Genomic DNA, 27838 nt, shown 5'->3' with positions numbered 1-27838 from the left:
TCTTTGTGGACATAGTAGAGCAAATATGTTTAAATGCACACAGGTATTCTGTAAAATCAGAAATGTGTGCAGCCTGTTGGAGACATATAAAGTGGGCTTATTCCATTGGAAGCATGTTGACAGCCAGAGGTATGGTGCAGGCTGGTTTTCTCGTGTGCAGGATTGTCTTGCTAGCACACCACTGACGGCCACCCACACAGGACTGTCATTGTCTCTGAAAATTAGTGGCAAGCACATACTACTTCCGTGTCTGAACTGATGGCTCAGAACCTTGGTATGGTAGAGTTGTGGACTACTGTTGGAGAATGCAGGTGGTCTAGGTGGTATTCTAAGGTCTGTTATAGGTAGAATAAGGACTTTGCAAACATAATTATGCCTTTAAATTATCTTTAACCACAAATTCAGATGTGGAATTAGTTTTGTGACAATGACCAGTTGGTTTGTGAAGTTGAAATTTTGGCAGAAAGCTAGTCTTTTTCAAGTTATGATGATCAAGTAACAGTTCTACAAATATGAAAGGAAACCATGGGTTGTAATAATGGCTTTTATTCTGTAGCTGAAATATTTCCAGTGGATTATACTGTTCAATGCAGTTGTCATTGATTTAATTATTTTCATGAAAATTCATTAATAGTCTTCTATCAAAAACAATTACGGGAACCTCATGAATTTTTTAAAATTTTTCTGCATTAATTTTATTTTTAATCCATTAAATTCTTTTTGTTTACCGAGTTAAATTACTTACATAGATTGTGAATTTTGAAGCTAGAAAATCATACACATGGGATCTTTATTTTCCTTCATATTTTAACTGGCATCTAATAACCTGTAGCTTTAAGATATCACCATTGTTTTTTAGTTAAGATGTAAAATGCAGCTTGCATCCTTTAGTCTTCTAGTAATATCTCTGTGGAAACAGTAGGAAGTTTGAATGTCACAGGGGATTTGTTGTAGCTAGTCAAGAAAAAATGAAAAACACATATTGTAGGAAATAAAACAGTCCTAGCCCCATCTAGGCTTCCCGTAGTTTTGTTCACAGTCTATTAACATATCATTTTAAAAAGATGAATTTTGGGGGCCTAAATTGATACCATTAATGGCAGGTTCCTCTGCCATTGCAGAACAATGAAGACAAAAGCACTCACCATCTTAATATTCACAGGACTGTGCTAAAGAATAATGATTTAAGATCAAGACAAGAGTTAACTGCCCACCTCACCAACCAGTGGCCTTCCCCAGGAGCTCTGGATGTCAATGCTGTTGCCTTGGATACGTTGCTTTACCGAAAACACAATAAACAGTGGTATGAGTAAGTGTAATATTTTTTTTCCAACTAATTACAGATTTAGTTGTGCCAAACATGGCTCTCCACTTTGGTTTTTCAGTTATTCTTCTTTCTGAATTGATTATTAACTTAGAAGAAAAGTAGGATTTAAGTATACTTTGGCTTGGCAAGTACTTTGCCAAGTAGGATTTAAATACTTTGGCTTGGCAAGGTTAAGTTAAGGTAGTGAACTTGTTAATGTTTTGAAGCCAAGGCAGCCTGGGGAAGTAAAATTATCTGAGAAATTATTATGCAGTATTGTACCAGTTACCTACTTCTGTTAATCTTCAGCCAGTCTCTCAGTTAAATCTATGAGCTCCTATTAATGAGTCATCTATGTTTTAATTCTGGCTTTGGTGTTTGTATATGCCTTAGGACTAATTTCCCCCCTAGTAAGAAACACAAAATTCCATCTCATGAACAGATAGAAAGATATATACTTGTTTTTGTGGGTCTAAAAAAGTTTTGTTCATTTTCAATAAATCTAATTTGTGGAGGCTATAGAAAATATAATCACTCTGCCTGTGTTGGTCCCAAAGTTCAGGACTGTCAGTTAGTTGTAGTTTCCCAATTTTGAGAGAGTTGCAAGTCTTAGTCTTTCTTCATTTTGGGACTTGTAAATTGTTATCTTCTTTTTGGCTTTAGGCACTTTCTCATCTGTTTTAAATTTTTTATTATTCCTTTTCAAAATTCTCACCAAGGATATGTTTTTCATTGATTATATGGAGAGGGAAAGAGAAAAAAACAACAAAACAAAAAAAACACCATCGATGAGAAACGTCAATGGATTGCCTCCCATATGAGCCCCAACCGGGGATTGAACCCACAACCTGGGTATGCGCCCTGAATGGGAATAGAACCTGTGACCCTTTGGTGCAGGGGACGATGCTCTATCCAACTGAGCCACACTGACCAGGGCCCACATTCCCATCTTGATCATTTTTTTTCAGTATCTTTATTTTGCTATCCGTTTTCAGCTAATTTTCCGATTGTTTTCCCTGCTCTCCCTCCATCCCATCTGTTCTCTCTATTCCCTTCCCTTTCTCCCTTTTCCCTCCTTCTTCTTTTTACCTTCTTTCCTCTATTCCAGCAATTTTCAACTTTTTTAAATCTCATGGCACATATAAACGAATTACTAAAATTCTGCGGCACACCAAAAATATGACAAAAAATAGGTATCATTTTAATTCATTTACACTGGAAAGATATTGTTGTGTTGGCTGTTGTCATTTTTTTATTTGACAAATAAGGGAAAACAGGTCAGTGTCCCTGACTAAACAGTCATGTTTTAAAAATTCTTACAGCACAATCAGTTGAAAATCGATGTTCTATTCTAACCTCCCTCCCTCTCTCTTTTTCTTTCTCTACTCTTCTTTTGGAGCTCTTGTTTTTTTTGTTTTTTTTTTTTTAATTTCACTGGTAAAGTTACATACACACTTCTTTCTGTGCTTTTTAGAGTGCAGTTCACTAGGTAATTAGCAGCCACTCATTTCTATAAAGAGTGTTTTAGCACAGACACAATTTCCACCTGCTTTAAGTTGTGATTTTTTTCATTTATCAAAAGTAGAACTCAAAATAAATTTGACTTTTTTCTTTTTTAAAATCCTCACTGGAGGATATGTTTATTGATGTTAGATGGAGAGAGGGAGAGAAGGAGGGGGGGGGGAGAGAGAGAGAGAGAGAGAGAGAGAGAGAGAGAGAGAGAGAGAGAGAAAGAGAGAGAGAGAGAGAAGAGAGGGGGAGGGAGAGAGGAAGAGAGAAACATCAGCTGGTTGTCTCTTATACGCTGAACTGCAACCTAGGTATGTGCCTTGAGACAAATCCATGAAAAAAAAAAGTTATTTTATACCCTTACGAAATTTATGAATAACTAGAGTATATCTCATTCTGCTGGTATATAACTTTACCTTTCAGTAGCATATTTAATGAGTGGAAGACCATAACAAAGTAATATTAGTTTATTTATATTTCTAATTTGTGATTGAAAAATTGAATTTACAGCAATACTTGGTACATTTATCTCATCTATATATAACATATAAGATGCTTCTGCTTTTTTAACTGCAAAAATATAACATTAAATCCTGACAAGTTAAAGGACTAAAAACTATGCCTTTTTATTGCAACATCCACCTTGTCAACTTTAGATAGAGGTATACTAGTATTTTAGCCAAAATACATGCATGTAACCCTGCCTGCCTGCAGAGCTACCTGTTGAGGAACAAATGAGTCTAAGTGGCCATTACATGCAATGGACTTAAGAGTAATCTCTGCTACTCAATTGCTGTGTAACTAAGCAGTAATTCCTCTTCTTACCTCTTGTTTCTGCACACCAATACTTGGAGTAATGCCTATTTACATAGAATTAGAAGGGTCATGTGGGGTGATAAATTGCCTAGCACTTAATAGCTTCCCAGAAAACCTTTATTTATTTAAACTCTATATCATTTTTTTTTATTTGTTTATACTGTCATATCTTGTATCTTTTATGTTTGGAGAATGTACATTCACCCAACATCCCAAGCTCTACTTTCTTAGAGAGCTTCTAAAACTTTATGCAAAATTAAAATGACCAGCAAATCCCCAACTTTTCTGAATAAATAATTCCAAACTTTTCATGTAAAAATGGAGACTTTGAATCTTTAGAACAAACTAGTGCTCTATAAACCATGTTTGAAACAAATCATAGGTTTTCATCAGGATCCAGTTTTTGCACCCCTCAGTTGTATAAAATAAGGCAAAGTCTTGTACTGACCTGATCACAAATTCCTCTTAATCTGACCAATATCTATAATAATAAAAGTGTAATATGCAAATTGACCGAACGACCTAATAGCAGAATGACCCTCAGGATGACCACACTATGACACCCACTGGCGCCAGGCCAGCCAAGGCAGGTGTGATGTGATTGGTCGGGGGCCCGGCCATCACCCCATGATCGCCCCAAAGAGGGAGGCCCAGGCAACCAACCAGTGGGCTGCAGCAGGTGGGTAGGGCCTACCTCTTTGGGGCAATCAATCACGGGGCTCCTGTACTGTGAGAGGGCACAGGCCGGGCTGAGTGACAACCCTCCCATCCCCAGGGCACAAATTTTATGCACCGGGGCTCTAGTCTTAAATAAGTTCAACAAACATTTATTGAGAACCTGCCAATTATGGAGGAGGTAGCCAAATCAACTTTAATAAGGAACATTAACTCTCTTGGTAATTTGGAGATAGAAACTCACCCTAAATTGAGTCATTAAATTATATGATAATTATAATTTCCTGCTGAGAATATGGGATGTCTACAATTATTTCTTTAGGAGCTCTGTGACTTCATTTGCCCAGTTAGCTTTGAGAAGAAAGAAAGCATGCTATTTGATATAATGAATTCTGTGGACTTGTTGACATTTCTTTTTAAAAATAACTAAATACTTTTTAAAAATTTAAATTAAAGTTGGCATACAATATTATACTAGTTGCAAGTGTATTACATAATCATGAAACATTTATATAACTTACAGAGTGATCCCCTGATAAGTCTAGTACCTGCCAGAAACCATATACAATTATTATAATATTACTGACTATATTCCTTATGCTGTACTTGACATACCCATTCCTGTTTTTATAATAGACAATTTGTACTTCTTAATCTCTTCACCTTTTTCAACCATTCCCTCAATCCCCTCCCATCTGGCAACCATCAGTTTGTTCTCTGTATCTTTGAGTTTATTTCTGTTTTGCTTGTTCATTTATTTTGTTTTTTAGAATCTACATGTAATTGAAATCATATGCTATTTGTCTTCATTTATCTGACTTAATTCACTGAGCATAATATCTTTTATGTCCATCCATGCTGTTGCAAATGGCAAGATTTCATTTTTTTAAAAAATATATTTTATTGATGTTTTACAGAGAGGAAGGGAGAGGGATAGAGAGCTAGAAACATCGATGAGAGAGAAACATCGACCAGCTGCCTCCTGCACACCCCCCACTGGGGATGTGCCCGCAACCAATGTACATGCCCTTGACCGGAATCGAACCTGGGACCCTTCAGTCCGCAAGCCGACGCTCTATCCACTGAGCCAAACCGGTTTCGGCAAGATTTCATTTTTTATGGTTGAGTAATATTCCATTGTATACACAGGGTAGGCAAAAGTAGGTTTACAGTTGTTCATATGGAAAATAATACTGTACAGTAATGAATAAATAATACAAAAATAAACTGTGTTTCGTGTACTCACAACTATAAACCTACTTTGCCAACCCCTGTATGTATTACATCATTTTTATCCATTTGTCTATTTTTTTTTTTCTTAAAATGAGCCATTGGATAACTTGGCTATGTGATCAGCTACTCATGGAAGGACCCCTTTCACAATAGAAAATGTTGAATTTATTTCTATTGACTGTACTATTTATAAAAGTTTAAAAATATAATTTCTCATTTATTTCTTGATTATTTAGATCTGGTAAGATTAGTTATGCTGGATTTTATATCTTCTTTTTTTATTTCAAACATAGGAATATCACATTAAAACATTGTAGGCTTACTGTAAAACTCCAACAATAACTAAGTATATAAAGTTTATTCCCTTGACACACACATAGAGCAACTGATTATTATTTTTTCTTCCTAATAAGTTCTGTTTTAATATTTTTCTTTATATGTAAAGTCTAGGCCACATGAGCTTGTTAGCTACTGGTTATATATAATCTTGTAAGGTTACTTTATAAGTCACTATTTTCATCCCAAATGATCAAATTCATTGTCATCACATTTATATTTTCTACTTAAACTTTTTTAGTCTTCTAAATTTATCATTGCTTCTCAATTTTGCTATCATTCACAAAATTACTGAGAATTCTGAGCTTTTATATTAGGGTAATTTCTCTTAATGACCTCTTGTGAATAGATACAATCACCCTAGATGTATTAGAGGTTCTCCTTCCCGTGTGTGTTTCGTATGTTTTTGGAGTTGGACTCCCTAAAGCACTGAGGCTGCAGCATTATCTTGCAGTTTGTAACTTTTGCATTAATCTGACTCACATACATCCCTCTCTTAAAGGCTCCCTTGCATCCCTCTGTTGAATTTAGTTGATTAAGAGTAGATAGATATTTTGCCATAGCAGATGCTTATTGTTTCCTTAAACATATTTCTATGAAAATCAAACCAAGAATGAAATGAATAGTATATTTCTGTTTTCATGCACAGTTACATGTCTCTGTGTATACAGTGTTTATATATTTGTTTTTATTTTGTGAATAATGTCTCCTTCTGTGCATCACATTCTCTGCTGTCCAATGGCTAACAGATAATGTAAATTATTATTGACATCAGTACATCTATTGGGCAAATAATTGATGTAGATTACCTATATCATTACTTCTGACATAAAGTGTATGATTGTAAAAAAATTTACTAATAAGTGAATTCAGGCTTACAGCCCAATTTTCTTTTTAATTTGCCATTATTTGTTACCCAGTTCTGTATATTGAAATTTGTATTTGAGTGATTTTAAATTGTTTAGTAATATAATAAAGGCAGTGAATTTTATTATGTCCCAAGTGCTCATGACAAATAATTCTGACAAGCTTAACTTAAATTATATTTAGCAATGTAATAATTGCATAAACTTTTAAACTATAAACTTTTATGTAGTCACTAGAGGTCCGGTGCATGAAAATTCATGCACTGGAGCGGGGGGGGGGGGGTCCCTCAGCCTGGCCTGCCCCCTCTCACAGTCCAGGAGCCCTCAGGGGCGGGAGGTGACCCGGCAATCAGGGGAAGGCGACACCCCCATCACACCTCTGCTGCTGCCACTGCTGGCAGCGCAAGCCTCGGGCGGCCCTGGGCAGCTGGGGGGGCTGAGGAGACTGGGGGACTCCAGAGGCAGGTGCGCAGAGCAGCTGGACCCGCCTGGAGGCAGGCCCAGCTGTGCCATGTGCCTGCCGCCCCCGCGGGGCTGTGGGGACTGGGCACCACCATCTTGCGGCTGTGGGCACCACCATCTTTGAGGGCATGGCAGTCAATTAGCATATTCCCTTCTTATTGGCTGTGGGCGTCGCCATCTTTGTGAGGGTGTGATGATCAATTAGCATATTCCCTCTTATTAGATAGGATAATGTATGACTCTTACTCGCTTGGGTTCTTATTTTGATTAAGTAAGCTGTTACTACTTTTAAAATTCTACTCTGAGAAATAGTGATAGACTGTTAATTGGTGTGGTGTTTCTGGTGGGTTACATTTAAATCTTCCCGTGTGATGTTAATCAGTCTAAAATTCTAAGATAGGATTTAGTGGTGACCTTTTAACGTCCCATATACATAGTTTTACTTCTTATCAAAAACAGTTTGCCAGATGTAGTTGCCAATCACATTGGAAATCAGTTAAGAATTTGAAAACCCAACCCATTCGTTGTCATTAGTGCAAACATCTGAACCAGATTTTTCCTAGATGGTGGGTCTATAGTCAGTTTCGTGCAAGGCAGTTATTGTATGGTATTGTTCTTAATATCTTATGAATAAGGGGCTTAATTTTAGCTTGGAATTTTTATTATTTGTGCAGAACAGGATTGTCTATCAAATTCTGTCCCTGTGTTCATTGGCATTTGGTTAAGTAAAGCCTGTAACTCAGGGATTGTTCACTAAACGTGACAGATTAAAGGTAGGAAGCTCCCCTGATCACTTTGGATTTGGAAGTTGATATTCTACGAGAACTTCAATAGGTCATGCAGAAAGCTAATTGTGTTGCATTCACAGAGCTGCCTGTACAGGTTTCCTCCCTCATGTGGGGGCCGTAAATACATGCTGTCAAGCTCTCAGTTTTTACAATATTCCAATGAATTCCAAATCGTTTTGCTTCTGGGTGTTTTTTTTTGTTTGTAAATATGTCTCTATGTAATTTTTGCATTTTAATAACATTAACAAGTTTCTTATGATGAAAAGTTAGTATCAGAAACTCATCTTAAACCATTGTTTTAAATGAAAGCTTCCTACCTATAAGACACAGAAAATAATTTGGAAAAGAAACGTATTCATAGCTTCCTTTATTAAATTCCTGTGTTCCTGCTTTCCTCTATAGCCAAGTAAATAAGATTTTAGTGTATATCAAGTGAAATTTTCAGTGATTTTATTAAATACAGTATAGTTTACATGATCTACCTCAGCAAACAAAGCTGTTTTTTAAAGAATAGCTTCTAATAAAATAGGAAGCCAAATCTTTTCTTCCTTTACCAGAAAGGAGATAGCATAGCATAGTAGTTCAGGAGACAGAATTAGAGCCAGGTCACCAGGTTCAAACCTAATCTTTTTGTGCCCTAGTTTTATCTGTTATAAAGTAAGGGTATTAATAATTCCAACCTTTTAATGTACTTATGAGGATTAAGTAAATACACAAAAAAATATGTAGAACAGTGCCTAGCTTTGTTAAGTGCTAATATTAGGTATCGTTTTTAAAAATTACATGTTGTATAGCTCATATACTTGTTATCTATATACTCTATATAATAAAAGCCTAAGCAACCATTACGGTGAAATGACCGGAACGACCGGTTGCTATGCTGCGCACTGACCACCAGGGGCAGATGCTCAATGCAGGAGCTGCCTCCCTGGTGGTCATTGCGCTCCCACAGGGGGAGTGCCGCTCAGCTAGAAGCCAGGCTCATGGCTGGCGAGCACAGCAGCAGTGGCGGGAGCCGCTCCTGCCTCTGTGGCAGCTCTAAGGAGCATCGAGCCAAGTGGTAAGGAGCCTGCCACTAAGGAGCAGCGAACCAAGCAGTAAGGAGCAAGCAGGCAGGTGGTAAGGAGCGAGGGATCCCAGACTGCGAGAGGGATGTCCAACTGCCAGCTTAGGCCCAGGGGATCGGGCCTAAGCCGGCAGTTGGACATCCTCTAAGGGGTCCCGGATGGCGAGAGGGCACAGGCCGGGCTGAGGGCCCCTCCCACTGCACATGTTTCATGCACTGGGCCTCTAGTCTTTTATAATTATCAGAAGTTTTCTCCAATAGAACTTCCCATTACTTAAAAAATATAATTAAGAACTTTTATTTTTCCAACATTTGAAAAATCACCATGTTATAAAGTGAGAATACTACTTGCATTGTAAGCTAGTAGTTACTCCATCACCACATTCTTCACCTCATTTCTTAGAGGAAATAGATACTTATTGTATATATCCCCCCAAACTTAATATACATCCATTTGATAAATTTTTAAGTCTACTCTTGTGAATATGAATAATGACTATGTAATAGATTATTTAAACTATATATGCATTCCTATAACATTATCATATAACACAAGACATGTCTAGAAAATTAGATAGGGTTTGAGTACCTTAGGAAATAGATATTGAACCTAAAAAAACACGTTCATTTTCCTGGATCATTTATATTTGGAAATAGTAATTAATTGTTCTCTTACTTGAAATGGCAATAACATCAAAGCTGCATATAATACTCTTGAGTTGATTTTATCCTGACAAAACAAATTTGAGAACAGTTTAATAATAAACCTTCATTAACTTTGTTTATAACTGAGGTTTTCTTTTATTATAATATGTTTCTAATTAATTAATTTAATAGAAAATGGGCTCACAATTGCAAATACATGAGGGAAGGAGGTAAATTATCTTAATGGTGTTTTAACACAGATATTTTATTACCCAACATTTTTTAAGCTTCTAAATTATAGGAATTTATAATAATTTTTACTATAATAATCACATAAAAATATCAAAGTACTGAAGAATTCTGAAGTGCTTAGAAGACACTAGATTATTAAGTTATGCCGATTTTGTTCTGCATCTGTAGATTTTTCTGCTCCTTTGACACCTGATAATAACCAGATGTCCCCATTTCTTAACAAGCTGAATAATGAAAAAAAATTGGTGCAAGGATTTAAGTTTGTTTGAAAAATTGCTTTCTTTTCCATTTTTAGTGGATTAAACAGATAGACCTACAAAAAGGGTGGAGGGAAGAGTATAATGGAGATCATATTGCAGCCATGATAAAGATCACATTTAGGAGAAAATTGGGGAGAAATTAACCAATAAATTGAAGAAAACCAGTAAAGAATATCTCTAGAAATTATTTTTGTGAGAACAAATTTAAGTATACTTCACTGTTGTTTTACAGAAAAAGTTATCAAAATCTTGACCAGTTATCAGCTGAAGTTAGCCTTTCTCAGACTTCCCTGGACCCAAGTCAGTCACAAGATGATGGAAAACAAGACACGTTAAATTCAATCAGTGAAGGTAAGGAAAAAAGTCTGCTTGAAAAGCACTTTTCCTGCACTATCTGTTCTGTGGCTGCAGAGGACTGCTAAAGAATAATCGCGATATTTCTGCAAAGTATGCTAAGAATTAAACTGCCATTATGATTAAAAATGGTCTGCTCTTGTTTGTTCCTCATGAGTATGTGGCTAACCTCTGGATTCTCTTTAGTTTTTACCTTTACTTCCTCGATTCCTGTGTCCTCTTTTCTAGTCACTCCAATTTGGCTTTTGTGTCTCTACTACTTACTGAAATGATTTTATCAAGGTGACTAACCACTGCCATATTGCTAACGTTAGATCTCTGCCTTCATCCTATTAAACTCAGCAGCTTTTGCTATAACTGACCATTTCTTCATTTGTTAGTCACTTTTGGTACCTTGTTTATGAGTACTCAGAAAAAACGTGGGGAATAGACATAAAGGAGTTTTACCCATTACCCCTTTCAGCTGTGCTCAACCAACCACTCTTCCCATTGGCTTGCATCTTGCTCAACTACATCTTGGTCAAATTCCACAGCTTTTCAGGTCACTCTCGATGATCGCATTTCAGTTTCTAAGGAATGATCGCATTCCTTTTAAAAGTTCAATAGCTTAGTTGCTTCAAAGCTCTTTCTTCCTCTCCTCAGCATAGGCTACTGTTGTGAATACAGCCCTTTGGATTGGACAAGTGGTGCTGGTATGAAAGAGTGCTCACATCTTTTATCTCTCCTTCCCAGTTCTGCATGTGCTGGTGTGTGTGAGCGCTAGGGACAGTTTCTTACCGAGGGGCAACCTGCATTCCTTTAGACCTCCAGTTTCTTTTTTGTTCTTTCTCCATTGCAATAAATGGCACTCCTCTCCCCCTAGGCATTATCCTAGATTCTACACTTCCCACTTACATCAGTAGGTCAGTTTATCAGCAAGTCCTGGCAGCTCCCTATAGAGCACATGCTATACCCATCACCTCCTCCCTTACTGCAATCCTAGTCTATGCCGCTTGGAGCAAGCCTCTTGGATGGACTGCTGCCATAGCTTTTTCAATGTCTTTGGTCTCTCATTCTAGCTTCCTCATAATCCATTCTCCATACAGTAATCAGTGATATTTTAAAACATACCCATTAAAGACAGAGTAAAATTCAAACTGCATATCATGACATCATAATTGTTGATAGAAAGGATGAGAAGTTGTCATTTTTTTTCAATAAATATTAAGCTCCCCATATGGACAGGTATTATGCTAGTAACTTATTAGTAGCTACCACATTTCATCAAATCTAAGATGCTTTGAGTTTTAAGGTACACCATTATTGCAGTCTGGTGGCTCAGTTGGTTGTTGTCCCATACACCAAAAGGTTGCAGGTTCGATTTAGGTCAGGGCATATACCTAGGTTGCGGTCGAGGTACATATGGGAGGCAACTGATCTATGTTTCTCTCACACATTGATGTTTCTTCTCTCTCTCTCCCTCCCTCCCTTCCTTTCTCTTTAAAATCAATTAAAATATATATATATCCTTGGGTGAGAATTATGATACACCATTATTTTATGTATAACCACAAAAGAAAAATGCCAACAATTCATATATTTCAACATCTCAACATCTTAGCATTGAAAAAAATATTTTTATTGATTTTTTTTTTTTTTTTTTTTTTTTTAGAGAGAGAGAGAGGGATAGAGAGATAGAAACATTGATGAGAGAAACATCTTTGATCAGCTGCCTCCTGAAAGCTCCTTACTGGGATCCAGCCAGCAACCAGGGTGTGTACCCTGACTGGGAATTGAACCTGTGGCCTCTTGGTTTATGGGTTGACGCTCAACCACTGAGCCACACAACCAGGCAAGCAGTGATTTTTAAATTTATTGTTTGTTATCATAATGCCTGGCATATAGAGTACATCCAGTGACATCTAACTTAATATTTGTAGCAGTACCATTTGAAGACTTGTAGAGTCCAGACTCCACTAGCAATACATTTAAAACAGAACTGGTCTTTTTAGCTATGCTATAAAACAAAAAATCAATTTTCTGCTCTTAATGACTAATTTGTTTCTGCTAGGAACTACCATTGTCTGTCATCTGAGGCAAAAAGTTTTGTTAACCTTCAACTGTTGCCATATCAATATTTTATAAAAGTATGAAGTTTTTAGTGTTTTAGGTCCTTATTGGTATCATTCTTCAAGGACAATTAACTATTTGTTATTTTGTCCTGATTTTCAGGTAAAGAAGACACTCCCTCCTTACTTGGTCTCTGTGGTTCTCTAACATCAATGGCAAGTTACAAATCTCTAACTAGCCTCAAATCCAATGACTGTCTTGCAAGTCCTACAGCAGAGATGACAAGTCCAGGCCTAACTCCATCCTGAAAATTTTAATGTAAAAGCCAAAAGATTTTATGTTGCAGAAGTTCTATTACTTAAGTTTGACTGCTGGGGAAACCTTTGGAATTTTATATTGTTCTGGCACATATGTGGAGTTCTGTTGCTTCGAGTTCAATCTACTCCATGTAAACTGAGTGGGGAAAAAAAAGATCCTGCCATTTTTATTTTCATTAAAAAATTCTTATATTTGTCACTGAGAAAGTTTAAAATGAAAAAGCCTAACATTTTTCAAAGATCCTCTAAATAATCATTTGCGAATTGTACATATTTAATTATTCAGTTGATTTTCATATATTTAAATGTACCATAATTGCCAGAGACCGAGTTCTAGGTTTTATTCCAGAGACTTATGCTAAGTATTTTCTTTCCTTTTTTATTCAATGATTCAAATTTCTAAAAATGACTTACTAATTTCATTAATTTCTTCCTATGTTCTCATGTTAAAAGCCTTGTTTTTAATATGAGAATGTTTTTAGCTGCAGTTTGACAGTGGCTTATTCAGTTTTTCTTTAACAGTCATGATTTGATATCAACTTAGCCTTCCACTTAACATTTTGTATATTTTGTAGGAATGTGCCTTTAGGCAGCTGCTAAGTTTGTCAGGGTCATAGGGAAGGGATTTTACAGTATTTTAGGCCATTTAGGTAAAAATGAATAAAATTTCTTATCTGTGTTTCCCCAATATTTTCTTAAAAGGTCATCAATTTTAAAAAAAACCTGACTGACTATGCCTCCAAAATTAAACATTAAAAAAGTGTAGAACAGATGTTGAAAAAAATATTTGATCAGGGAAGATTTCAAGTTCAATCAAGTATTTGACAGGCTTTTAAATTAGTATCAGTAGGTAATCACCATACTTAATGTCCGGCATACAGTGCTGTTTTCTTTCCCTTATGGGCTGCAGTGAAGTGTCATGTATGTTTTATAGTTTCTATTATTAATCATGCCATAATCTCATTTTAAAGTCAATATTAAAAAATCCCTGCACTTCTACAAGTTTAAAAAAAAGGTTTTCTTTTTAAAAACAGCTCTAAACTGTATTTTAATTTTTTTTGGAACTATACATTTTTGTCCCTAAAAACTTCACCATATTGGAAAAGAAAATGGATTAAATATATTTTCTACAGTAATATGAGGAAAACATGATCAGTTGTGCCAAAGAAGTTTTATACATTGTTTACATGAAGAGGCTACAATACTTACTGGGGACTTACGTGATATTTTTGTTTACTAATAAAACATTACTTTCAAACTTAGTAGCTTTGACATATAGGAAGAATGTTCCTCCTAAAGCAATTTATTTTTGTTGAGAGGAGGCAAGAAGTGCTGAACTTACCACAGTCATTCTTTGTGTTAGAAATGTAGGAATGTGGTGTTTCTCTGCAATTTTTAGAGCTTTACTCTCATAATTTGGAATTTAAGATAATAAGTAGTAACAAGGCTAGTCCTATATGTAAGACAGTTCCAAAATGTCATTTCAGGGACAAAGGAAGCCTGGAATCCCTTAAAGTAAGTTATCTTAGATGTACCAGGACTACTCAGAGCTTTATTCTTTTAGCTTAAGGCTTTTTAGTACTTGTAAAAATGCAAATATTCTTGAGAAATGGTACCTTTAATCTCTGAATTCTGAATACCTGATTGTGAGTGAGGTATCCAAAGCAATCTTTACTCAGCATGGGGATGGAAGGTATAAAAAGAGGGCAGTGGGAATCTTGGGAGGAGGAAGTGAGAAATGGTTAAGGGGGGGATCTTCAAAACTTTTAGGCTGGCCTTAAGCACTAGTGCTGCTTTCCTAAAAACTTTCAGAATGTTTTAACGCTTTATCATTCAAGGTCCACTCTCAACTTGACATTTTCCTTCAGTAACTTTAAATAATCATTGTTACATTTTTTCCATACATTTTTATAATACAGAAAGTTAATTCAAGATTCCATAATGAATACAATTTTTCAGATTTGTCTAATGTGTACTGTAACTTGTGCATCTTAAGTGCAGGTTTAAACATGACACCTGAGGACCATGACTTCCTCCTTTCTTGGAGCTCTTGGTATAAAATTCATCTGCTGTGAATTCAGGTTTCTACTCAGTTCATCTCATACTAATTAGAAAGATAGTTAATGTGTGCATGAGGAAACAACTTACGTCTCAATCTTTAGTTTCATTCGGTAGTGTTTATTGTTCATACACCCTCCCCAAAATAGAATGCTGAATTACATGCTAATATTTCCATGTGTATTTTGTTGCCTTGATGTATTACACTTGTTGCATGTATATTAAACATTTTGTACCATGCATTAGTGGTCTTAATTTATCCTTGACAAAAAGTTACTGATTCAGGTTACTCAGTGAGTTGTCAAATAGGTAAGGTGACCAGACGTCCCGCTTTTGGCGGGACAGTCCCGATTTTTAACAATTTGTCCTGCGTCCCGCGGCGTTTTAAAAAAGTCCCAATTTTTGGAAAGAATGCACGACAAGCTAGGGAACAGTGGGAGAACGGGAAGGGAATATACGGTTTTCTGTGTCCATGTGGCTATCTAGCCAGGATATGAGTTTTATATTATTTTTGTTAATTTTATAATGTTAAACTTTAATAATAACAAATTGTTGAGAACTAATTATCGAGAACTGCTTATCAAAGTTCGCATTGTTGGTCAGTTGTTAGAATTCGACCACCATTGTTTGGACTTAATTAACAATGGCATTTTTTGGGATTGGCAACCACGAAAACATTTTGTAACTGTCTCTCAGACGATATACATCATACTGAGTGCTAGTAAGCTAGTTAAACAAGTGATGTCATTACAAATCAGCTATTCAGATAATTTAGGTAAGTAATTTATTTATTTCATAAATACATAAATTTTCTTGAATTTAGCAGACAGTACTCATATTATTTATATTTTATAGTGGTGGCAAAAAGTCTAGCGCCGGCCTTGAAAGTGACACTTACGACTTACGTTACGGCAAATTCATGACCTTTTAAACAACGACAGCAATCTACTAAAAAAAAATTCACTCAAATGAGAAATATGCCAAAGAATAAAATAATACTATACCTAATTTTTTATTTATTATATTTGTAAATTGTACTTATGTTGAAATTTAAAAAAATATATGACAATACTATTTTTGCGTTCTATGAAAATTTTTGTTGCTCCATATAGACCAAATTTTTAATCAAGACCCCCCCCCCCCCCCCCCCCCGTCAATGGTGTCCCGCTTTACCAATGTTAAAATCTGGTCACCTTACAAATAGGGTAAAAGTATATTACCTAACTAGAGGGAGGCCTGGTGCATGAATTCGTGCACGGGTAGGGTCCCTTGGCCTGGCCAGTGATCAGGGCCGATCGGGCCTTCTCGCCCAGTCCAGGGAAGGGACTGTAGGAGGTTGGCCGGTAGCAGGGAGTTGGCTGTGGGAGTGCACTGACCACCAAGGGGCAGCTCCTGTGTTAAGCATCTGCCCCCTGGTGGTCAGTGTGCATCATAATGATGGTCAATTAGGCTTTTATATATATAGATATCTAAAATATTAGTATCAAAATGGTTTTGGAAGAATCCTTATTTCAACTTATATAAAATTGAATACATTTTATTTTTTAAAGAACATGACACCCTTTAGGGTACACACAGCTATTGGAGTGGCACAGTACAGCAATGGTCCTGGCAGTGTTACTGATGGGATCACATAATTGCAACGTTTGCTTTCTCGCCTGTCAAATGGAAACATCACCATCTTCTCAGCACCTGTCTGAAGGCATCAGGATGATGTCAGCACTAAATGAAATCATACGTGCATGTTTGTAATAGGTAAGTGCCAAAGTCAAGCTACTAATTATGATTGACAAAACTTTAAGTCAGTTTGTACGTCATCTTTATTAGATTTACATACAAGTTTTCAAGTGGTTAAAAATGTCTCACAGTTACAACTTATGGAAATTATTTCCAAAGTTCCTATCATTAGGTGAAATCTCCACCTCTGAAATGTCACATGACTGCTTTGAAAATCAGGGCTCTTAATTTTTTTTTTTTTTTAAGTTAGTTCACTTTGCTCTTCCTCTAAGCAAAGCAGCTTCTGTGTAGGTTCAGCATTTGTTCTTTTTAATGGATAGGAAGGGGGAGATAAAATTATATCAGTGTCATGAATAGTACATTTTCAAATCATATTTTAGTCCAAACCAAACTTTAGATTGTTGTAAAATAGGTTACCTTATTATATGTCACATTTCCCATGCTGTCAGTTATTTTTCTAAAGCACAACTAAAATCAAAATTTCACAACTCTTGGCCTTACTACATGACACATTCTGGTGTTTTCTGTTCTATTTTCTTTCATTAAAAATAAATGCTGGTCGCCCTAACTGGTTTGGCTCAGTGGATAGAGCGTCAGCCTGCGGACCCAAGGGTCCCAGGTTTGATTCCGGTCAAGGGTATGTACCTTGGTTGCGGGCACATACCCAGTAGGGAGTGTGAAGGAGGCAGCTGATCGATGTTTCTCTCTCATCGATGTTTCTAACTCTCTATCCATCTCCCTTCCTCTCTGTAAAAAATCAATAAAATATTTAAAAAAAATAAAAAATAAATAAATGCTGGTCTTGGGGCAGGGGGATCAATACTTCAACTCTTTAAGTATTAGAGCTGTACTGAAAATACTTCCTTTGTTTCCTGTTGTCTTGTTTCTCCTTTGGCACACAAGCCCTCTGACTACATCCCCAATCTGATCTCCTACCACATCGCCATGTATACCCGTTGCTCAAACTGCGACATATCCCATTGCCTGCTTCCAGGTATATTTAATCTGCATCATCTGCCCTAATCCTAGAAGCATTTCCTGCCTCCTCCCCTTTTCCCCCAGTCTGAGTGGAGAATCCATGAATAATAGTTCTCAAACCTATTTGAGGCCAGTGACAGTTTCTGACAGTTTTGTTGCTATTATCTTTTTTCCATCACCATTTATCCCCCTACACCCTCCTCACCTCCACCCACATCTGAAACATCTTCTCTCTAGTGTTTTTCATACTGCCTATCACATTAAAGGTCTCAATAAATGTTGAATGCCAGATTACATTTTTGGAAAAAGTTCAAAAGTGATAGACTATGTTTTCCCACATCCCTGGAATTTGTGCCCTGGAAAAAAGGAGGGATGAATTTAAAGGAGTCATATATAATTAAGTAAGCATAGTGAATAATTTTCCTAGAAATAAAAGGAAAATTTATTGGACTTCTATACTCTTAAAAAGTCAAATGTGTATTATATGAAAAGTAGCAAACGTAATATTTGAATAAGACATTTATTCTTAAAAATGTACACATAAATTAAATATGTATGTTAGAAAATTTATCATTAATAAAATGGAAGTTTCCTTTCAGCAACATTACCAAGAACACAATTTCTAGCCAAACTCTTTTTGGTTGCTACTTTTTCTTTTTTTAAAACACAAGTATTTATGCTTATTTACTACTTAAGTACAGAGAAAGCTGAAGCTGTCGTTTTTCATCCAGATACATTGCATGCAATATGTATTAGAAAAACTACTAGGGAATTATATATAAGTTATTTTAGTCATAAATCATAAGAATTTCCCACAAGTGCAATCAGTATTGGGGGTGGGTGGAAATTTCCCTTCTGGTATTTATAAGTGATAAGTAAGTTGAAATATGTGATTGCTTTTTGAAGCATTGTTCTAAATCTCAATATTTCTGCCTTTTTCTACCAATAAGTTATCAAAAAGAAGCATAGCAAAACCAAGGTAAATTTAATACTACTGTTCCAGATAAACATTCTTACACATATTTTATGAAAATATTAGCTAAAGGTACAGTGATAATTTTAACTTTAAGCAAAATATTTTAATGAAAGTATAAGTTAAAATAATTATGGATATTTATGTTGCAAATTTAAGGTAAATCAACACAGGATAAAAACCAAAGGTTATATATAAATCCCATATAATTTATTTCTGGTAAGACATATGAACTTTTTTTCTACTATAATACAAATACATTAATTCCTCTGTGAACATCAGAACTTTAAGACCTAAACATATTACCTATTTTAGGGGGGAAATGTTTCACATTTTCATAAAATACACATAGATTGCAATAAAGTGCTTTTCTTATGTATATCCTAAGAAAATCAAACAAATATTTTTTAAAATATCATTTCTTGTCCTGCCATAATCTTTTTATTTCATTCCTATAGTCATAAACTAAATTACTTAGGCATTAGCCTACAGTGACCAAAAGCTATTTCTTCAAGGAAATTGTATGTGTAGTCTCTTGTTCCAGCATACTAATGTGAGATGCATATAGGGAAATTTTGGAAATATTTTGTATTAATAATATCAAATATAATAGAACAAGCCAATAGAGTGACCTAGAGAACTCCACAGTGACACCTGAATTATCACATGGTGAAACCAGATGACCTTCCTGTGCCAAAACATTATTTTTACTTGTCTAAATTCAATGTTGTTTTCCACTCTACACCCAAGCTTGACTTTAGTGAACATTTAATACAATCAGTAAACCACACCCCTTGTAGTATCAGTATATAATACAGGATCTTTAATATCAAACTCTCAAGAGATTATTGCTTCCAAGTGTTAAAGAATAATTTTTCTTTTCTTTATAAAACGCTCAGTGGTTGTGATTTCTGAAATATCTTTTTCACTATCTCAAAAATTAGGAATACACAATTTATTTTAAAATAAGGTATATGATTTAGAGTCAAGGTAGAAATTTCTATTCATTTAAATTATTGGCAAGAAAGATACAAAACAATTGTAAGACAAAAGAAAGGCTCTTGCCTAAGAGTCTCCATCTTATTTGGCCATGGCCATTTCAAGTTGAAGCAACATCACTACAATTGCTGTTTTTGAGTGTTCTGTTTATGGAAAAAAGCCTTTCCAAATTCATATGTACTGATCATGATGGCACAAGCAGGAGCAATTTTAATTAAACGAGGAGTTAGGCCTGCAAAGAGAACAGAAAAATATCAGAATGAATTTTACCTTATTTTAAAATAATTATTGATTTGGTTTTATTATGATGATGATCAAATTAAATGAAGTGATACATCAAATATTATGCCACATACTGGTATTCAAGAACAAGACAAACTTACTCCCAACCTCCTCAATTTAACTCCGTTACTTTACATAGAAATTTTATCTTATTGAGAGTAAATCAATTGTCATTTAACATTTTTAAACCTATAGAAAAGATGTTTAGGAGGAAATCATAAATGTGAATTATTTTCAATAATTTACTGCTGAATAGTTAATTTTGGAAGGGTAGATTTAAAAGTAAAAGTAATAATTTTACTCAACGATTTGGTAAAGCAAATATTTTTACCTGTAAATAATCCAGAAAACCCATTCTTAGCAACAATGTTCTTCATTATAGCCCAGGTTGACATATGCAAAGGCATAGAGATAGAAACTAAATGTTAAAAAAAAATGATAGCATTATGAATTACCCCTTAATTTCTAATACAGACAAACACATAAAATAGTGTACGGCCTTTGGGGATATATCATTTCAATGTAATAACAAGCTTGTCTAAAATGTTATTTTAAATATTATTTGTAATAGTTGGATTCATTAAAAAGAAAAATTATTAAAAGGCTGTATAAAGGTATAGAACTAAATGCAATCAAGGGGGAATATATAGAAGACTTCTTCTGGACTGATAATATTTGTTTCTTAAGCTTGGTAGTAGGTATCCTTTATACTTGCTTCCACATGTTAAAAAGATTCATAATGAAAAAATTTAAAGACATATAGAAATATTCATGTGGTTCCCAAAGCCAAAGAGAAGTCCTGATAATCATTTTCATTAAATTTTTATTGCACACATTAAAAAACATTTATTTTCTAAAAAGAGTTTCTGAGGATAATAGCTCATTCTCCCTAGTAAGGTTCTGCTTGATTAAAACCCCTCTGAATAGATGTGCCAGATGAAATAAATTAGGTCAGTCCTATCTCCTCCAAGGGCAGATCTATCCTGTAACTAACAGTAACACTTCACTTATTTGCAACCACTCAAATAACTGAAAAATAGAAAAAAATTAATTTGTATATTTAAAAAAATCAGCAAAAATAGATGTCACTGAGGTTCAAACATAAAGCTTATGAATGAGGCCCTCGCCAGGTAGGTCAGTCGGTTAGAATGTCATCCTGATACGCTAAGCTTGCAGGTTTGATTCCTGGTCAGGGCACATACAAGCAGCAACCAACGAATATATAAGTGCAATTAACAGACAGATGTCTCTCTATCTCTGTCTTCCTCTCTCTGAATGAATGCATGAATGAATGAATGAATGATGGTAGGGCTTAGGCAGCTAGAAGGCTTGCACCTAAAACAGGGAAGTGGAGAAGGGACTACATTTTGGTAAGTTAAGGACAAAGCTGTCACTAATACTCATCAGATTTATTTTCAGAGGTCTATAATTAATGTTTCTTTTAACATTAGGATACCTATTTTACTGTGCATGCAAAAATATTATTCTGGTGGGGAACAATTTATTTACATTATAATAGGCTTATCACAAGGCCTCTATGACACAACTTTGTAATGGATAATTCCAGTGGGTTTGTGACACTTTCTACAGATGATACTGACAGACTAGATCTAATGTATGCAACCAAAGGTACACTTTGTTCTAGAAGAAATTACAGGTTATAAAGTAAAAACAGATGGGATAATAGATAGAAAAAAACATTTAAAAAGGAAAGCTAAAGTAAACAGGAAAATAATAAAATGTACAGGCATACTAATGAAACAAAACACACAAGAGAAAAAGGTTTCCCAGCAATTTACTATCCTTCACCCTGACTTGTCCAGATTTATTTGGAGAAAAAAAAAAAACCCCACAAAAACAAAAACCTTATCTAATTTAATCTTCTACATAGAACAGGTATAAGACTTAACTGATAGCAGGCAAAATATACAGACTTTGATTTCTTAATGTTTTTTGTTTGGGTTTACAGTATTTTTTTCCTGGATATTCCTATCTAAGAGTATACTAGTTTCAGTTAAAGAGTAAAGCAGAGGGAAAAAAAGTCTTATCCCTATTCTAGATATTCCTAACTTAATATCTGGAAAGAAAAACAAAAATTTTCATGGTATCTTAAAAATGTTTAAAATGAATTAAACTTACTTTTATGACTTTCATACATCCAAAGATGTGTCTGTTTTTGTGTTTTTACCACATCAAATGGCAAAGTTACAACAGCTGCGAACTATCAAAAAGTAAAATTGATTGATTTAAATCTGCCTTTAAATTTTTCCTAAAATTACATTCTCTTAATTAGCACATTATTTAATAAGGATAATACTGAAAATCATAACTAAACTAACACATAAAATAAAACCAGATATATTTAGAGAAAAGCTTTTATTAAAGAAAATAGATATATGTCTTAGGTATTTCTCTGAAAATTTAGGAATAAGTAAAAAGTCTCAGAAAAGTTCCCCTGCTCCCCTGAGGTCACACAACTCCTAGTGGCAGAGACGTAATTCCAACCAGACATCTCTGACTTGAAAACCAGTGTTTGCAATCCCCGACATTCCTGTGTTGCATTATTCCTTTACTATACATGAAGGTATAAAACCTATTTTAAAGCAGAAATTCTCAAATATCTAGCAAGCATTTAAAATGTTCTAACAAATGTTTAAAAAACATAATAAAAATTAAAGAAAATGGACTTTGAACTTTTAGTTCTATATACCTATAAATCTAGTTCATCTCAAAATGAACCAACTTAACAATTATTTTCACAATGACCTAATTAAGGAAAGTTTTTTTAAAAGAATAATTAAATGCCCTTAAGAATGTCTCCTAATGTATATAATATAATAATAAAAGCATAGTATGCTAATTAGACTGGATGTCCTTCCGGACGAAGCGGGAGCTGCGAGGGAAGCCCAGGTCCTGGGTGCCTGCCAGCAGCCGAAGGGAAACCCGGGTCCCGGTGCCAGAGGGAAGCCAGTACCAGCAGCTGGGGAAGGAAGGCCTACTCTTGCACGAATTTCGTGCATCAGGCCTCTAGTTTGATATAAAAGCCATGTACAGTAAATAAACCTGATCTTTTATTTTATTTGGCTTCTGGACTCACATTTGATCAATATACTCATAAAATGACCCGTAAAATCATTTATATTTTATTTAAACTGAAAAATGGTGACTTAAGTTCTTGAAATGAAATCGGGTTCAAAGATCTCTCAATTATTGTGTCTCCACTTACACAATTTAGCATGTAGTAGGAAAAAAATAGCAATGATGTTATATTTGTTAAATGGCTTTTTGACATTTTCTAAAATGATGTGGTTTTCTGTTTTCTGACAGGAAGCCCAGACATTGTCCACTGACATACTTCTTTTTTTTTTTTAAATCATCACATGAAGATATGTTTTTACTGATTGTAGAGAGAAGGGGAGAGAGAAACATTGATGTGAGAGAGAAACATTGATCAGTTGCCTCCCACATATGCCCCAATTGGGGATCAAAACCACACCTAGGTAAGTGCCCGGACCAGAAACCGAACCCACAACCTTTTGGTGTACCGAACAACGCTCCAACCAACTGAGCTACCCAGGGCCACTGACATAATTTTTCTGTTGCAAAAACAAATTTTTATTTGAAAACAGTCAAAGGTAGCAATATTTTCTAGATCATTAAATTTTTTAATACATTTTTTATGTTAAACAGAATTAGTAAAATAAAAAACTTTCCTTCATTTTACTGGAAAACTGGAGAAACATGCTAAACAAGCCATTATTACACATTTTTTAATATAGTAAGCATTTATTTGTAAGTTAATTGATGTCATTCCAACTGTTAGGAATTTCTAAAAATAAACAGTACTTTTTTTTTCTTCATAATGGATTAAGATATAAATTAAGTACAATTAAGTTACATTTAATCACCTCACAAATAAGAGGGATAATGAGAAGAGTTTGCTGGCATCGGAACTATTTAAATTGCTAAAAAAAGTAATTGCTCTTTTGCCTCAATATGCTTATAACCCACTAGGCTTAGTTTAATAAATCTCAGACCTGGGTATATTCAGAGCTGAATTTTGAACTCAGTCATAGTAGCTTTCTTAGCCTAGGTTTTGATACAATTATTCCAATATTTTGTTGCAGGTCTCCATCAGTGAGCTTCTTCACTCTTGTTTTCATTTGGTTCCAATATGTCAGCACCTCACTCTAAGTCATCACAAATTCATTTTTTAAGTATGTGGATACAAGAAAACTCTTTATGGCCAAGATCATGATGATATGAATCTGCATAAAATCTACTACATGACTTTTTATTAAGTAAATGGTCATTCTCATTCCTCCCTTCCGACTGTAAAATTCTTTTGTTAAATTTGTTAAAATTCATTTAAGAAGTGCTCAGCCAGCCTAGGCCAGGGAGCTCTGTTGGTTGGAGCGTTGTCCCGATACACCAAGGTTGCAGGTTCAATTCCCAGTCAGGGCACATAAAAGAATCAACCAATGAATGCTTAAGTAAGGGAACAAATCAATGTTTCTATATCAAATCAATTAAAAAATTTGTTCTAAAGTACTTAGTTAAAATGTTTCCAAAGAAACAAATTAGCAGAAGAGAATGAAATTATATTTATTCAATTCAATTATACATATGAGATGACACTCCATTAAATATTACCTAATCAGGCATTTAATGAACAAATTGCAAAATACCTTATAATAACAAAGCACTATTTAAACTACTATAATTATAACTGTAGTTATCAAACAAGTCCAAAAGTTCAGAATATAATAATGTATATGTAATAAAAACATAGATACAAAGTGCATTTTAAACTATTTGAATGGCTAGTAACTTATTCCCTCAAAATAGGATAATAAATACTCAGAAAAATTTTAAAGCAGTGCAGCTCAAAAGTGCTATCTCAATAGACATGAAATGCTATGTAATATTTTGTTGTTTTAATAAGACAGTTATCATTCTGACATATTAACAACAAAGGAGTAAACTTACAGAACCAGACAATGCTCCTGAAGTAAAGTTGACCATAAATGTGGGTTCATATAAACCATATTTCTGGCAGAACCACTTCCTTATAAGTTCATAGTTATACCAGTACATTGCTATAAAAACAGAATGAAATGAATGCATATTTAGAAATGAAATGCGGACCTTAGAGAAAATATTTGTGAGGTTATCTATTAAAGGAAAAGACATTCTAACCTTTACATATCTTGTTTTCTGTTTAAACACATACTAGATAAGATTTTTTAAAAAGAAACCAAATTCTCAATAATAATATAGCAGTCTTATAAACAAAAACTCTATGCACCAGTGAAATAGGACTTTAATTCCAAAATCATCCAACAAAGACAGTAGAAGAAAGGAAAAGTACAAGCCAATCAATCTCCTTCATGAACATAGGTATACAATCTTACAGAAATTAAATGATAAAAATCTCCTGAAGCCGGAGGTATTCCATAGGAGATCATCTGCTGTGGCTGAATTGGTTTATCTACAATAAACCCTTTATATGCCACCTACCGTGCTGACAGAACCATGGGACCACTTCTATTTAAAGCAAACGAAGGAATTCCCTGGAAAACTAGGGTTAAAGAGTTCTTTAACGTGATAAAGGGTATGCATCAAGAACTTATCCCAAAAATAATTATTAATGGTGAGACAAAAGAACTATTTCCTTTAGAACAAGGAAAATGATAAGGATGCAACATTATCATTACTACTATTCAAAACTTTACTAGGCAGTCCATAAGATAGAAAAAAATAAAAGCTATAATGATTAAAAGTGAAGAAACAAAGTAGCTATAATTTACATATTAATGTCTACAAAGAAAACCCAGAAGATATGAAGACAAATTAGAATTATAACAGTTTTAAAAGTAGCTAACCATAAGCCAGTAGAGAAAAAGTCTACTGTAACACTGCCTCAGGCACAAAGGGATTTAGGAACTTTTTTTAAAATAATAGATTTAAAAATATATGTATATATTTTTATTGATTTCAGAGAGAAAAGGAGAAGGAGAAAGAGAGAGAAACATCAATGATGAGAGAATCATTGATCCGCTGCCTCCTGCAGGCCGCCTACTGGAGACCGAGCCTGCAACCTAGGCATGTGCCCTTGACTAGAATCGAACCCGGGACCCTTCAGTCCTCAGGCTGACGCTCTGTCCATTGAGCCAAACCAGCTAGGGAAAAATAATAGATTTTAAAATAGCTACCAGAAATTGGGGATGGGTGGGTATATCTAGAAATATATTTTTTATATAAGTGGCATATAACCTTTATGAAGAAAATTTTAAATCTCTGCTAAAACACTTTAAAGAAGAGTTATATAATAGAGATATGACATTCCTAGGGGAAAAATAAGGTAATATCAAGTGTTCTTTTATAATACACTAGTAATTTAGACAGTACTATAGTATTAGCACAGGGTTAGGCAAACTGGCCAGTGAAAGTTTGGTATGTCAGAGGTGATACTGCAAATCACTGCAGAAAGTATGGTTATTCAGTAAATGATGCTGGGGTAACTACCCACTTGCAGCGGGAAACAAATACTTATTCACTCCATAACCCAAATCAATTATGGATACATGAATGGCCAATGACGTAGTGTCCAACCTCAGCAATAATCAGAATAATGTAAGTTAAAGTGAGATTACCACTTTAAATTAGTAGATAAACAAAAATTAAGAACTGCAACAATGAAAGTACTGGGGAGGGTAATTTGTCCTTTTAATTTTACTCTTGTTTATGTGTGAGTAAGCAAGTAAACAGTGCTGCTGTGAATAGTCTCTTAGTGTAAAGAATTTCTCCAGTATTAGATGCGCTGGTTCACATAAACATATATATTTAAAATTTCATTTGGTAATATCCAATTCTTTTAAAAATTGCAATGTTCTAATTCATATATTGAAGTGGTGACTTCATAAGTATTCATCTTATTAGTATACTTTATATTTTATATCTGTGTTACCTTTCTTGTGTCAAATATATAATACAAAAATTAAAAATACACTTGGCCTAGGAATCTTTAATTACACACTGTATGTTTCTAAACAGCATAACAACTGATCACAACATTGGAGAAAAATCCTATCTAATAAAAGAGTACTACGCAAATTAACCATCACGCCACCACACCCACCAGCCACGCCCACCAGCCAATCAGGAGTGAGTATGCAAATTAACCCAACCAAGATGGATGCGGCCATGGAGCAAGCATGAGGCTTGGGTTTCCCCGGCAATGGAGGAAGCCAAGCTTTCCACACACCCTGGTGGGCTCAGGCCTCCACTCAAGGCTACAAAGTTTCAATTATAGAAGATAAATCCCAACAAAAATGGCGGCAGCCACGTAGCTAGAGAGAGCAGGAGGCTTGAGTTGCCCCCGGCAATGGAGGAAGCCAAGATTTCCGCACACCCTGGCGGGCCCAGGCCTCCGCTCAAGGCTACAAAGTTTCAATTATAGAAGATAAATAAATCCCAACAAAAATGGCTGCAGCCATGGAGCGAGCAGGAGGCTTGACTCCACTCCAGGCTACAAAGTTTCAATTATAGAAGATAAATAAATCCCAGATACCAGGGCCTCCTCTTGGTTCGCCGGGGTGCATGGCCGGCCTGCTAACCACCACAGGCCCCTCACCCAGGCCGCCCCACACCCCAAGGGAACCCACACTCTGATCCGGGACACCCTTCAGGGCAAACCAGCCGGCCCCCACCCGTGCACCAGGCCTCTAGCCTATCTAATACAAGAGTAATATGCAAATTGACTGTCACTCCAACACACAAGATGGCTGCCTCTATGTGGTCAAAGATCCTGCCCCCATGTGGACACAAGATGGCCACCACAAGATGGCCTGCAAGGGAGGGCAGTTGTGGGTGAT

General features: G+C 35.2%; 2 protein-coding genes across 8 annotated transcripts in view; one reads left to right on the top strand and one right to left on the bottom strand.

The window, feature by feature from the left end:
• Positions 1-15179, top strand: part of RUNDC3B (RUN domain containing 3B) — a 112078-nt gene extending 96899 nt beyond the window's left edge. For 2 of the 4 annotated variants that reach the window (XM_079786179.1, XM_079786178.1), the window contains 3 exons: positions 1163-1309; positions 10447-10565; positions 12780-15179. In XM_079786179.1, coding sequence (XP_079642305.1) covers positions 1163-1309; positions 10447-10565; positions 12780-12925 — 412 coding nt within the window. In that variant the 3' untranslated portion in view covers positions 12926-15179. The remainder of the gene's footprint in view (positions 1-1162; positions 1310-10446; positions 10566-12779) is intronic. The other 2 variants (XM_079786181.1, XM_079786180.1) reach the window with 1 other exon arrangement.
• A 2896-nt stretch (positions 15180-18075) lies between these two features.
• The window catches only part of SLC25A40 (solute carrier family 25 member 40), a 28400-nt gene continuing 18637 nt past the window's right edge, over positions 18076-27838 (bottom strand). For 3 of the 4 annotated variants that reach the window (XM_079786183.1, XM_079786182.1, XM_079786185.1), the window contains 4 exons: positions 24951-25060; positions 22101-22182; positions 20293-20379; positions 18076-19911 (listed from right to left, as the gene is read on the bottom strand). In XM_079786183.1, coding sequence (XP_079642309.1) covers positions 19799-19911; positions 20293-20379; positions 22101-22182; positions 24951-25060 — 392 coding nt within the window. In that variant the 3' untranslated portion in view covers positions 18076-19798. The remainder of the gene's footprint in view (positions 19912-20292; positions 20380-22100; positions 22183-24950; positions 25061-27838) is intronic. The other variant, XM_079786184.1, reaches the window with a different exon arrangement.

This window comes from Cnephaeus nilssonii (genome assembly GCF_951640355.1).
Source record: "Cnephaeus nilssonii genome assembly, chromosome: 12".
In the NCBI taxonomy this organism is placed as follows: Eukaryota; Metazoa; Chordata; class Mammalia; order Chiroptera; family Vespertilionidae; genus Cnephaeus; species Cnephaeus nilssonii.
The sequence above is the reverse complement of the archived record's forward strand: the minus strand, read 5'-3'. Positions and strand labels throughout refer to the sequence as shown.